The 13,249-nt window shown below is 42.5% G+C and overlaps 1 protein-coding gene across 3 annotated transcripts in view; it reads left to right on the top strand.

The window, feature by feature from the left end:
* CYFIP2 (cytoplasmic FMR1 interacting protein 2) overlaps positions 1 to 13,249 on the top strand; it is a 127,119-nt gene that overhangs the window by 57,748 nt on the left and 56,122 nt on the right. For all 3 annotated transcript variants that reach the window (XM_047091924.1, XM_047091932.1, XM_047091940.1), the window contains 3 exons: positions 2,192 to 2,268; positions 5,501 to 5,609; positions 7,768 to 7,887. In XM_047091924.1, coding sequence (XP_046947880.1) covers positions 2,192 to 2,268; positions 5,501 to 5,609; positions 7,768 to 7,887 — 306 coding nt within the window. The remainder of the gene's footprint in view (positions 1 to 2,191; positions 2,269 to 5,500; positions 5,610 to 7,767; positions 7,888 to 13,249) is intronic.

Raw genomic sequence — 13,249 nt, 5'->3', positions numbered from 1 at the left:
TGATTGGGGGCTCTGCTCCATGTGGTCTTCAAGCTGGGACCCACCTGGAACATTCACTAATTGCCATGCCAGGGGGAAGTGTTACTGGTACTCAAAGCTTCCACCAGGAAGTGACACATGTCATTGGTCAAAGCAAGTCACATGACTGCTTTTCAAAGAGGAGCGAGGAGGTACAGTCCTGGCCCGTGCAAGGACCAGGAGCCTGAGGGCAATGGCAGTGATGGTTACTGAAATGTAGTTTTGCCTTCTGGAAATGGGAATGATAGTCTGCGCTGTGCTTAACTGCATGGGGCTATATAAACACAGAATGGGCCAACTAGGGAAAAATGTCATAGAAACATAAGACATTCTTCTTTATAAAGGAAGGACATGACTGTTTTAGGATTAGCATCACCACTAACTTAGTTTGAAAGTTTACGTATTTCAGAGAAAATCTAGTAGAGATGCTTCTTGCTTTCTCAACCCTCCGATGTCTATGGGAGTTGAAAACCTTAATGGACCCCAACACAAATCTGTTCTCCTGAGTACGAACTTGGGAAGAAAGATTCCTGGAGACAAGTTAACTGGTTGTACCTTGGCTTTGACAACTCCATCTTCTGACAGATCTTATATACTTGTGTTCTCCAACAGGTTGAAAACAGAACAAACCTAGAGTGTCATGTGGCCAAGTGAGATTTTTTTTTAATATTTATTTATTTATTTATTTATTTATTTATTTATTTATTTAGAGAGCATGCACTCACGAGCAGAGGAGGGGCAGAGAGAGAGGGAGGGAGAGAATCCAAAGCAGGCTCTACACCGTCAGCACAGAGGTGGACGCAGGGTTCAATCCCATGACCTCAGCAGAAATCGAGTCGGATGCTTAACTGACTGAGCCACCCAGGTGCCCCAGAGATTTTTAAAATAAATGTAAAAAAAAGCACACAGCCAGGCCCTGGGTAACATTTGAGGACCTAGGGCCAAAGTACAAATTGAGACCCCAGCTTGTAGCCTGCCACCTTTCTGTTCCCGTCCCCAAGCTCTGTTTTGCCCTATACAGGGCCTTATGTGCATGTGTACGGATATCCAAGCTTTGTCTGCCATCGCTGCCCTTAAACTGCGGCCCTCTTGGCTAACCCACAGCCCTAGGGGTGCACACACCCGAGGTGCGGTCCACCCTCAGGGATGATGCCAGGGAAAACACCAAACAGGCCTGAAAGGGGCTTGGGCTTTGGGAGCAAAGATACTCAAGGCTGGTTCTAGAAGGGGAGCATAGGGTATGAGTGGGGGACACCTTGACCCTGCAGGTTCTTCAGCTGTTGGAACATCCCATGGAGACCTTTGAAGTGCACAGTCTGGGGCAGAGGCCTTGGTTACCTACAAATGAGGACAGAGCTGCACCCAACTCTGTGGTTTATGTTCAGAATAGCATCTGGGGTGTAAGATAAAACCTGAAAGTTCTTCGGATAAAGAATTAACTGTAAGGAGCTGAGAATTTGGGGAGAGAAGAATGGAAAAGAAGTCACGTAAATACGCTCTGTTCCCTTTGAAGTCACATGGCGCTCTGCCCCCACCGCAGCCCCAGCTCAGTAATGTCCCACCTGTGGCTGTTTCTGGCCATCACTGGAGGGTTTGGTTTTGATCCCATGTCTGACATGAACGCCTCACCTGAGCATCACAGTCTGCCACCTATGTGACAAGACACTGAAATGGCAAGATGACCCCATATTCATTAAGATCCAAAGGTTTTTAAGCAAAGTTTGCAAAAAAAAAAAAAAATAGATTTTTCAGTTTCCAGTGACCATCAACTTCTTCATTTGCCAAGCAAAGTAAAATAAAGTGAAAGGAAAAGACAAGAATGTCTAGCAGGAAAGAGGATGGGTTGGCTGATACGAGTAATTGCAGGGGATGTGAAGATCTGTCTTGCATTGCCTCTGGGCAGGCCACCAGAGGGGCCACCAGCAAGGAGGGGACCAGAGGCAGGGGCAGTTCCTCCAGAGCTTTTTGGACTTTGCCTTCTCTGTGCCTAGCTAAAAACCTTGAGAGGAAGGGCCAAACTTCTTAACTGAATCACAAAATCTTCTTTTGTTGCTGTTCAAAGTCTCTTGCTCCGCAACATGCACTGCCACCCAAGCGCCCCCTTTCAGTCGTCTAAGCTTCTATGATAAAGCCAGACAGACACCACTGACATTTCCTGCTTCCCTTTCACCAGGTGAACCTGTGCTTTGATCAGTTTGTCTACAAGCTGGCGGACCAGATCTTTGCTTACTACAAAGCCATGGCTGGCAGGTAGGAGAGTCCCAGGGCCGTGAGCAACAAGCTTTCTTAGACTGCCACCTGTGAGACATAGTTTCCTGTTGTAAAAAACCTCTCTTCTTCTTTAGCACCTAAGGAAATTGGAGCGATCCTGTGGGCCTGGACTGGATGCTAAAATACGGAGAAAGGAAAATAGGCAGATTTGGTGCTGCACCTCATGGAGCTTACAGTCTAGTGGGGGGTAACAGACATTAATAAAAACTGATGAAAGCACAGTGACAAGGGAGGTTACATGCTCCCTGTGAAGGAAAAGTTCATGGGAATTTGCAGATCTGTGACAGTTAAACCTGAACTAGTCTTTGGGGTGAGGAACTGGAAAAGCTATCCTGAGAAAGTAACATTTGAGTTCTTACCTGAAATTGGTAGGCATTAATTAAAAGTGAAGGATGGGACAGGAAATTGCAGGCAAAGGAACTGTTTGCAAAGTCCCTGTGGCAGAAATATCATATTGACAGCACACTTACTCCATAGGGCAGTTGAGACAATTAATGTGAATTAGTACATGTAAAGGCCTCATTCACAGACCACAAGAAGAGGCAGGTTGCATGATGAAACTGAAGAGGTAGGCAGGGCTCAGGTGACGGGGCTTGTAGGCATTTACCTAGGAGGAATAGAATATCACGGGATGGTTTCAAAAGTATGACAGAGACCTCAGTTTTTACTTTTAAAAATTTGCCCTATTAAAAACATAAAAATGTGGAGAATGGATTGGTGGTGAGCAAGTAATGGGTATATAAATATAGGTCAGATAGGAGACCAGTGAGGAAGTTGTGGTAAGATACATGTCAAGTGTTCGAGGCTTGTTGGTGTTGATTGGCGGTGTGTGTTGATTTAGACGCCCATGAATTCCTGGGTTGCAGGAACCCGTAACAGAACTGGTCAAGAAAAACCTCAAAATAGGTGTCTCTCTTCTTATTGGAAATCCAAGTCTATAAACCAGTAATATCAAGAATAGTTACTTAACCAACAGAAATTATTTTTCTTTCTATGCAAGGAATTTGCGTCATTTTGCTTTTGACGGCTAGAGTTGCTCTGACATATTTCAAAGAGAAGCTGATGTACAGAGCACACAAGTTCCTGTTAACAGAGAATGCACATCCAATGAAGGGAGCGGCTCTTAATGATGGAAAATACTTTCTGGGAAAGCACACCAAACACATAGTCTTTCACAAAGTAATCACTTAGAACATGTCTGGGTTGAATGAGAAGTGGTTAGAACAGTGAGTAGGGCTTCCAGTGTCTCTAAAATAATTCTCATTTCAAATATGCTATGTACACAAACCCAGATTTGTCAAACCCTGATCCTCTGTATATTTAGTTTATAAAACATTCTTATCTAAAATACTGCCCTTGGGGCGCCTGGGTGGCGCAGTTGGTTAAGCGTCCGACTTCAGCCAGGTCACGATCTCGCGGTCCGTGAGTTCGAGCCCCGCGTCGGGCTCTGGGCTGATGGCTCAGAGCCTGGAGCCTGTTTCCGATTCTGTGTCTCCCTCTCTCTCTGCCCCTCCCCCGTTCATGCTCTGTCTCTCTCTGTCCCAAAAATAAATAAACGTTGAAAAAAAAAAAAATTAAAAAAAAAAAAAAAAAAGAAATATAGTGCAACCACAAATGTGAGCCGCACATGTAATTTTAAATTTTTTAGTAGCCATATTTTAAAAAGGAAAAATAAACAGGTGAAATTAATTTAAAAAGTGTTTTTAATGTTTATTTATTTTTGAGAGACAGAGACAGAGCACGAGCAGGGGAGGGGCAGAGAGGCAGACACAGAATCCGAAGAAGGTTCCAGGCTCTGAGCTGTCAGCACAGAGCCCGATGCAGGCCTCGAACCCACAAACCGTGATCATGACCTGAGCCCCTGAGCTGAGCCCTTGGCCTGAGTCAAGGCTTAACCGACGGAGCCACCCAGGCACCCCTAATTTTAATAATATATTTTCTATCATCCAATGTATCTAAAATACAATTTCAACATGAAATCAATATAAAAACATTTTTTAATGTTTTTTATGTATGTTTGGGAGAGAAAGAGAGCAAGCGCACGGTGTGGGGGGTGGAGCAGGGGGCGATAGAGGATCCGAAGTGGGCTCTGTGCTGACAGCAGAGCCTGATGCAAGGCTTAAATTCACAAACCGAGATTTCGTGACCTGAGCCGAAATTGGACGCTTAACCGACTGAACTGCCCAGGCACCCCGATACAAAAATTGTTAAAGAGATAGTTTTTGTTGTTTTTTTTTTTCCTAAGCCTTCAAAGTCTAGTGTGTGTTTTACACTTCCAGCACATCTCACCACGTTGCAGGTGCTCTGTGGGGTCCTGTAGCTGGTGGCTGCTCTCCATGCTGGACAGTGTACATTTAAATTATGTCACTTTCCTACCTAAAGCCTTTCAATGGCTGCCACTGACATCTAGAAAATACCTAGCTTTTTTACTGCAGCTGATGTAGTCCCATGTGATCTGGCCCCTAGATTAACCTTGTAAATTCCTTTTTGCCCATTGGTCTCCAGCATGCCTGCCCTTTATCCATGCGGACCAGCTTTTTTTTTTCAATGCCATAAACACTCTTCCCCCAGATCTTTCCATTTTTAGCAGTTAGGTGTCCATCCAGCAAAATTGCTTTAGAGACACTGTCTTTGACCTCCGAATACCAAATGATCCTGTGTTGTTATTTTCAGAGCACGATTACTCTGCATTCTGTACCTCAGTGTGAAAGATAATAATAGCACATCTAACTCATAAGGTTGTCGTGAAATTTAAAATGCCTGTGTACATGCATGTGTGTGCCTGAGAAGTAGTAAATACTATGCAGTATTTTCTCTTGCATGAAATTATTTAACTTCTCCGTTTATTTAGTTGTCAGTGTCTTTACCAGAAGTAAGCTCCGTGAGGACAGGAACTTTGTATCCCCAGTACGAGAATGTTCCCTGGGATATGGCAAGCATGCACTCAGTTGCTTTTTTGGTAAATGAATAAAAGAGGGAGGTGACTCAACTTCTGTGTTGCTTGTCTTTAACCTGGAAGTTCTGCTTTATGTTGAGCTTTTGTGGCTAAAAAGAAATCCGAACTTTGCTCTAAAGCAGAAAATAGTTTTATTTTAAATACATAAAATAACGCTTCATGAGTAGATCCTACAGTCTGAAACAGATGTGGCTGGGTGATTGGAAATCACTCACCATCATGTTTACTGGCCTTATTCAACTTTTATCCCTTCAGTGTCCTGTTGGATAAACGTTTTAGGGCCGAGTGTAAGAATTATGGAGTCATCATTCCATACCCGCCGTCCAACCGCTACGAAACGCTGCTGAAACAGAGACATGTCCAGGTATGGTGTAGAAAGCCAGAGCAGAGGTGGGACAGGTTAGAGAGTAGCTATGAAGTTAGTGGGGAGATCAGAGATCAGGACTAAACACTCTCCACCCTGCGTACTGCCCATGTGGGTTTCTGACCGTGGTGGGCATAGCACAGCCACAGAATCGTACAAATAACGAAGAGGCATTGGCATCGTGTGGTTCAAGTTCTAGGCTTCTCATTCTGCCCCTAGGACACTTCTGTGGCGTAGTAGCCAGCAGAGTCTTAGTCTTCTTGTCATAAGCTGTGGCTCACTTCTTTCCATCAGGACTGCCGCTCAGAAATGGGCAAATGCTGGTCTAAGGGAAGGCAGGCTACTTCATGCTTGAAATAAATTGTGTCAGCCAAACCCATGCTAGAAATCACAGTTTGGTCTTGTGAGGTTGGTTTCTGTTAACATTTGACTGCAAATGTAGAGGAAATGCTGCCAGGAGCTCAGAAACATCTCCCTGCTTTAAAATGTTAACATGAGCCAGGCAGGCAAAATACAAGATGCTCCAGCCACCCAACTCCTAAGCCCTGCTGTCAGCCAAGCAGCGGTGAAATGGCCTCTAGGCCATGACCTTTGTGTGCTTGGTACATGGGCCACGGTGTTTGTGGAGTAGACCCAGGTGAAGGGCCATGGCTGAGAAGTACCCCTGGTGGGGAGGAAAGGGTTACCCTGGAAACCCTGGACATTTTCACTGCTCTGAGAAATCAAAGCAAAACAGAATTATGAGAGAAAAAAGAACGAGCTTCACTTCTGTCAACAGCAGGAGCTCAATGCTTTTCCTTCAACCTCTCAGGAAATTACAGCTATTAGTTACTGATGCAGTCAGAATTAGCCACAGGACATTAAATACTGAGGGCTTTTATGTGCACATGATGGCTGTAAGGGGTCTTAGTTGGTAGAAAATCTCCCAAAAGGGAAATCGAAAAAAATAAAATAGTTAAGAATTAAATTTTAAAAAGTTAAGAATAATCCTTGGGCACCCAGTAAAGTGCAGTGCACACAGCAGGCACTCAGTAATTGTTTATTGCTGTTCACATAGCATCTGCAATAATCCCCGTGTGTGTACCCTGATGGAAATTATCCTAAGTTCTGTTTTCCATGCTGTAATCAGCCCTTCATTCTCATGCTTCTACACTCATCCCCATAAGGGCACACAGGACAGACGCAGGAAGAACCTCAGGGCTAAATGTAGGAGGCCAGCGTTGCATGGGATGCCAGAGCCTGTCCTGAGCCTTTTCCTACAGTATGAATGAATCACATTTTCGCTCCACTGCTTATATTTCAAATTGACAGGAAAGTTGAAAGAATAACACCATGAACATATATATACTCTGTAGGCAGATCCATGATTATTAATGTTGTACCACATTTGCTTCACTTTCTCTTATATACTTATTTATTCTCTCTCACAAATACAGTAAAAGAAATAAAATGGTTGAGAATAATTATTAGGCACCTACCAAAGTGAAATATATGAATATATGTTTGTGTATATACATATGTATGTGTGTGTATATACATATACTTTATATGTATATACACATATATACATATACTTTATATGTATATACACACACATACACACACACATACAGATATAAAAAGTGCAGATAAATAGTATATAAATATGTGAATAGTGTATGATATGTATACTATAAATACGGTGTATATATAGTAAGTAGTATATAAATAATAAATAAATACATAATCTATAAATAGGAAATAAGTATATATAATATATAAATATATAGTATATATAATTTATAAAAATATATATTTATATATAACATTAATATATATATGTTTAAATATACATGACCATTCAGAAAAACTGCTTTCGAGAGGCTTTCTCTGACTTCCTTTAAATATATGTACTCTTCTTAGCCATTCGAGAGAGTGATGACACTTCACTCATGAATACCTCAGCATGTATCTCCAAAGAATGAAGACATTGTCTCATAATCAAAATAGAATTATCATACTCAGGAAATTTGACAATACTCTTTTTTGCATAGAGTCCCCATTTGTCCTAGTAATGTCCTTTATGCTTTCAATCCAAATTTCTATCAGTGCATTGCATTTAGTGGTCATGTGCCTGTGAGAACCTTAAGTAACTTTTCTCTCTGTCTCTTCCATGCAGTTGTTGGGTAGATCAATTGACTTAAACAGACTCATTACCCAGCGTATCTCTGCCGCCATGTATAAATCCTTGGACCAGGCCATCAGCCGTTTTGAGAGTGAGGACCTGACTTCCATCGTGGTAAGGGACAGGGGGCCCATGGGAGTTCTGGTCTGGGATTCCTTAGACTTGAAGCCTAGCTACAAGTGTTGTTAACCTAGTACTGAGCTAGTTAAAGAGAAGCAGTGAGTCTCTTTCCCAAATGAATAGAGCAAGAAATGAATGAGAGTCACCTTACCCTCCTGATTGCCTTGAGATCTCTGAGATGACCAATGCTGGGGCACAGCTGCTTTTCCTTTGGGCTTCTACAGAATCAAGAAAGTAGGGGGGTGGTTCTGAGAGCTAGGGAAGGTTGCACAACAGTGAGGGTGTCATGGGTGTGCAGTAGTATAGGTCCCAGAAGGGCTCTGTGCTTGGTTTTTTAATGCTCTGCTGTTGCCATCTTGAAATTCTTAATAATTTTTTTAACAAGCGTTTTCCATTTTGCACTGGGACCTGTATACTATGTAGTTGGTCCTGATGCACAAGCGTGGGACAGGCCTACTTTCTTCTATTAAACAGTAATTTGAGCTACTCTCTGCTGACTCTTCTTCTCCAGGAATTAGAATAAACTTGACTGAGCGGTCCTGAAGTGAATCAAAGGAGGACTTTAATGCTTTCAAAAGCAGATGAGTGGAAGGAATGAGAGAAATAAAAAATCACCATTAGCACCATGGTGACAATTGTTGTGAGCAAAATCCAGCAAAGAATGCTGAAATTAGTAGGCAGAGCTTTGAGAAGAATATTTTATGATTCCTCTTATTATGAGGTCCCTAGAGTAGTAAAATTCATAGAGACAGAAAGTGGGATTTTTATTACTGGGAACTAGGAAATTGGTGTTTAATGGGTACAGAGTTTTGGTTGAGGAAAATTAGTTCTGGAGACAGATGGTGGTGATGGTTGCAAAATAATGTGAATGTACTTAATGCCACAGAGCTATACACTTAAAAACGTTAAAGTGGGGGCACCTGGGTGGCTCAGTCCATTTGGCATCTGACTCTTAGTCTCTGCCCAGGTCATAATCTCACAGATTCATGAGTTCAAGCCCTGTGTCAGGCTCTACACTGGCAGTGTGGAGCCTGCTTGGGATTCTGTCTCTCCCTCTGCCCCTCCACCTGCGTTCTATCTCTCAAAATAAGTAAATAAACATTTTTTAAAAATGCTTAAGATGGTAAGTTTTATGTTATATGTTTTACTATAATTTTAAAAATTACTTGAAAATTAAAAAAAAATGAAGAAGCAGGATTCTTGCACACATTATCTTCTTCAAAATATTTATTAACTCCAAAGGGAAGAATAATAACTGTACACTGGGGAAACTTGGCAGATACCATCTTAACCAAGCATCAAAGATTAACATCACCAGTATTAACAGATATTCATGTATCCCCGTTATGTATTCCTCTGTGGTATTCTTGCCAAAATGCATGTTCTCAACCTAATCATGAGAAAATATCAGATAAATTCCAATCAAATAGCATTTTAAAAAAAAAGTGAACAATACTTTTCAAAAGCATCCAGATCATACAAGACTGAGATTAGAAAATGTTAGTGATTGAAGAAGACTAAGGAGATATGACAATTAAATGCAATGTGAGATTCTGAATTGAATCCAAGAACAAACAAAAGGACCCTCGTGAAGAGTCTGATGAAATCTGAATAAGGGGTGTCATTTAGTTAATAGAATTGGACCAATGTTTATTTCCTACTTTTGATAATTATGATTAGGTAAGATGTTAACATGAGGAAATTGGGTCAAGGATACACAGGAGCTCTGCTTTTTCACAACTTTCCTGAAAGTCTAAAATTATTTCAAAATAAAATTTGCTTTCTTAGGTGGACAAAGTGGTTAAAAAAAAAAAAAAAAACAATAACAACAACAACAACAACAAAAAACGGTGACTAGGAATGAGGGTCTAGAGTCAGAAAGACCTAGCTAGGGTCCCAGTCCTGGCCCTGCCACATACTAGCTGGGCAGTCTTGGCAAGTTACTTCACTTCTACCAGCCTGTTTCCCCATCTCATGATGGAGGAATATTAGAATTCACAGTATAGCATTTTTATAAGGATGACTCTTTACAGCCTGGAAGAGCTTTGCATAGTACTTTGCACTTAATAAATTATAACTTCTATAAAAAAAAAAAAAGAAGAAGAGAGGAGCATAGAAATTTGGGGCTAACAATGAAACATTCTCAGAGTGAATTTTCAATAGCATTTCTTAAGAGGACTTGCCCCTTAAATGCTCACCTAAGTCCTGGGTCAGTGACTTTAAGAGATTATAATATAGCGTAGGTTCTTCTGGGAGATCTATCTTAAGAAATGGATTTTACGAAAGGAAAGAAGGAAGGAAGGGAGGAAGGAAGGAAGGAAGGAAGGAAGGGAGGGAGGGAGGGAGGGAGGAAAGAAAAAGGAAAAGAAAAGAAAAGAAAAGAAAAGAAAAGAAAAGAAAAGAAAAGAAAAGAAAAGAAAAAAGAAAAGGAAAGGAAAAAGAAAAAGGAGGGAGGGAGAAAGAGAAAGAAAGGGAAGGAAGGAAGGAAGGAAGGAAGGAAGGAAGGAAGGAAGGAAGGAGGAAGGAAGGAGGAGATTATTCTTTGTTTATGCCAAAATGTTAGCAGTGATTATCTCCAAGCAGTGGGATTTTTGTTTTCATCTTTGTTGTTTATCTGTATCTTCTTGTTGTCCAGTAATGAATGAGCCTATCTCATGGAAAATCTGTTTTGAGGTGTCGGTGGGTGTCCATAGCCTCTTCCCACTCCTTGAAAGGCACTGAATGTTCTTTTAGCTGGGAACAAAATCAAAACAAGCAGTGAAAGCTGGTGTTTATCAGGTGAGGGCAGCCCCCAGGAGAGTAGCCACTTCCTGTGAAGCCCAGGAAGAGGAGACCCCAGGGATGCTCTCTCCTGTGGGGTCGGGAGGCCCTCATTGGCCTTGGCTCAGAAGCTTCTGCCTCTTCTAAGAAACAAACTGAGGAATGTGCTCCCTTCAGCCCTTCCCTCCACCTTAGAAACTCCACTCTGAGATGAGAAGGCGGCTTGATGCCAAGCTGGGAGGGTGGCAGGGATTTCTCAAGCCAGTTGTCCTCATCCTACACAGCTGAGCAAATAGATTCTCGGAGAGCTCTGATGCTGAATTAGAGGGCTGGCAGCTTGCAGGCTGTGTTTTGTTTAGGCTATAGAGCACATTTGAAATTTTGAGCCAACATTTAACATTTGGAAGAATTTGAATAAAACTGCAGAAGCTCTGGCAACATCACACCAGCCTTTCCAGATGGCAACAATTGTCTAGAAATGACTAGACGATCCCATCAGGCGGGTTGTGCTCTCTTTAGCTTGCCCCGAGCCCCACTGGTGCACTTCATTCCTGTGTATGACCTTCCATGCCTTGCTGCACCTGACTTTGAGACCCCTGTTCTTCTCGCCTACCTGGGGCCACAGAGCAGGTCAGCGGTCCAATATGGCTGACACTCAGTCTTTCTGGTTCCCACCAAAGAGCTCTTTCTACTCTTTCACAGAAGTTGTCCCATGATGTGTTTTATTTCTTCAGTTCTGCTGCTCTGCGTTGCTCTCAGTAAACTGGCTTGACTATAGAAAATTCAGACCTTCTCAGAAGGCACCTGAGCCACCCACATGGCCTTGTAAACCTTCTGTGCCTTGATGCACTGGGTTCTGCATCCCAGAGGCAGGTGGCCTCCTATGATTTAAAGGCCAGAAGAACATGGCTGATGCCAAGACAGTTTGAACTATATAACAAAAACCTCGGTGCGGTTGCATGATGAAAGAAGTAGATCTACATTTCTAGGAGCCCCCCCATCAGCAGAGCTAAGAACTCCCTCCGTTGGTCTCCCTTGTAAACACTGATACACATTTGTGAGGCTCTTGAAATCACAGAGCATTAGAACAGAAATTGTTCCCTGGTTTTTTATTTGCAGTTGTCTGCCTAGTAACACAGTACCTCAGTGTACCAAGGGACTCAGTGAGCTCGGAAATAAAATCATTAGCATTTACTCCTTTTATTTTATTTTATTTTACCCATTCTAAGTGAATGGGAACAAAAATAATAGTCCAGCTGGCTATGCCCTAACAGAAGCAGAGAGGTGATTTTCTCTTTCTTCCCTTCATTTGCTTCATGGTGCACAGTGACTGGAAACATATTCTTCCAGTTGCCATTCCAGAACTAAAATCCAGATTTTCCCCTTCTTTTGAAAGACCCTGGGATCTGTCATCACTGAGCCCATTCTGAAGAGGTAATACCTGTATGGAGTTAAGTGGCGGCTTCACCCTTATCTGGACAGACGTTTTGCCACAGAGACCCAGCCCCAGGAATCCCCCCTGCTTCTGACTGTCTCTCTTGCCTGAGCTGTCTGGCCTCTATAGCCATTTAGGTTTGCAAGCTTTGATGCAGTTCTATACCCCCAATTTAGAGCCATAGAATCTGAGTTTCAGAAAGGCAAATCTCTCAGATTCTAAGCATAGTCTGGGGCCTCTACCTGACCACACTCTGAACCCCAACCAGCATTAGGGAGGTCTTGTGACTGATGAAAATAAAATTGATTCCCTGATATGGGGCTGCAGCCTGTGACCATAGACACCTGAACTCCACGTCCCAACCAGTAAGGCTGGCCCTCTGGCTGTCCCACTTCTTGGCCACACCGGTGAACTGCCCTTGCCAGTGTTCATTGAATTTTTATATTGTAAAACATCTTTACTTTAACCATTGTTACTTTTCAAAGGGCTTTCTTGGCAAACTGCTTCTTTACTCCAGGCTGCTACGTCATAGGGGCCTAAACATGTGATTTGACGTCAGAAGACCTGGGATCACTTACTAAACCATGTTCTGTATTCCCTGTGTGACCCCGGGCAAATTACTTCACCCTCTGAGCCTCATTTGTCCCCTCTATGAAACAGGAGGATCTCAAAAAAGCACTTCACCACAGCAATATGGGAGTGTCCTAGAGCATCAGAAAGAAGGATGCCTTCTCTCTGCATAAGATTGTGCTTTGATTCTTTTTGACAGCAGCACAAGGGACCAAGCCAACCCAAAGGGGCCCACTCTCCTTTTACTTGCCAACAAATGCAGTGAGCTGTTGTATCTTCATATTGTCCACTTTGCTCCCATTCTCTGCTTGAAGGTAGGGTTCCAAGCAATCACATGGGCCCTTGGTTCATGGCTTTCAGCTGTACCTTCACCAACATGAAACCAACCCTGTGACTGAGAGACACAAGAGGAACCCAAAGGAGGGGGCATTCTGCCCCCAGCTATTTTTTTAAATTTCTATCGTATACAGTGGTTAAGAATATGGACTTTGGAGCCTAGCTTCCTGGATTTGGAGTCAAGCTATTTAACTTCTCAAAACCTCAGTTTCTCTGTGCATGAAGAAAACCATAATGGTAACCATACAGGGTTTT

Source organism: Lynx rufus, unplaced genomic scaffold (genome assembly GCF_022079265.1).
Source record: "Lynx rufus isolate CCGP_SWC_20201006 ecotype Redwood Valley unplaced genomic scaffold, mLynRuf1.p SCAF_1, whole genome shotgun sequence".
NCBI classification, from domain to species: Eukaryota; Metazoa; Chordata; class Mammalia; order Carnivora; family Felidae; genus Lynx; species Lynx rufus.
This window is presented reverse-complemented; position numbering and strand designations above follow the sequence as displayed.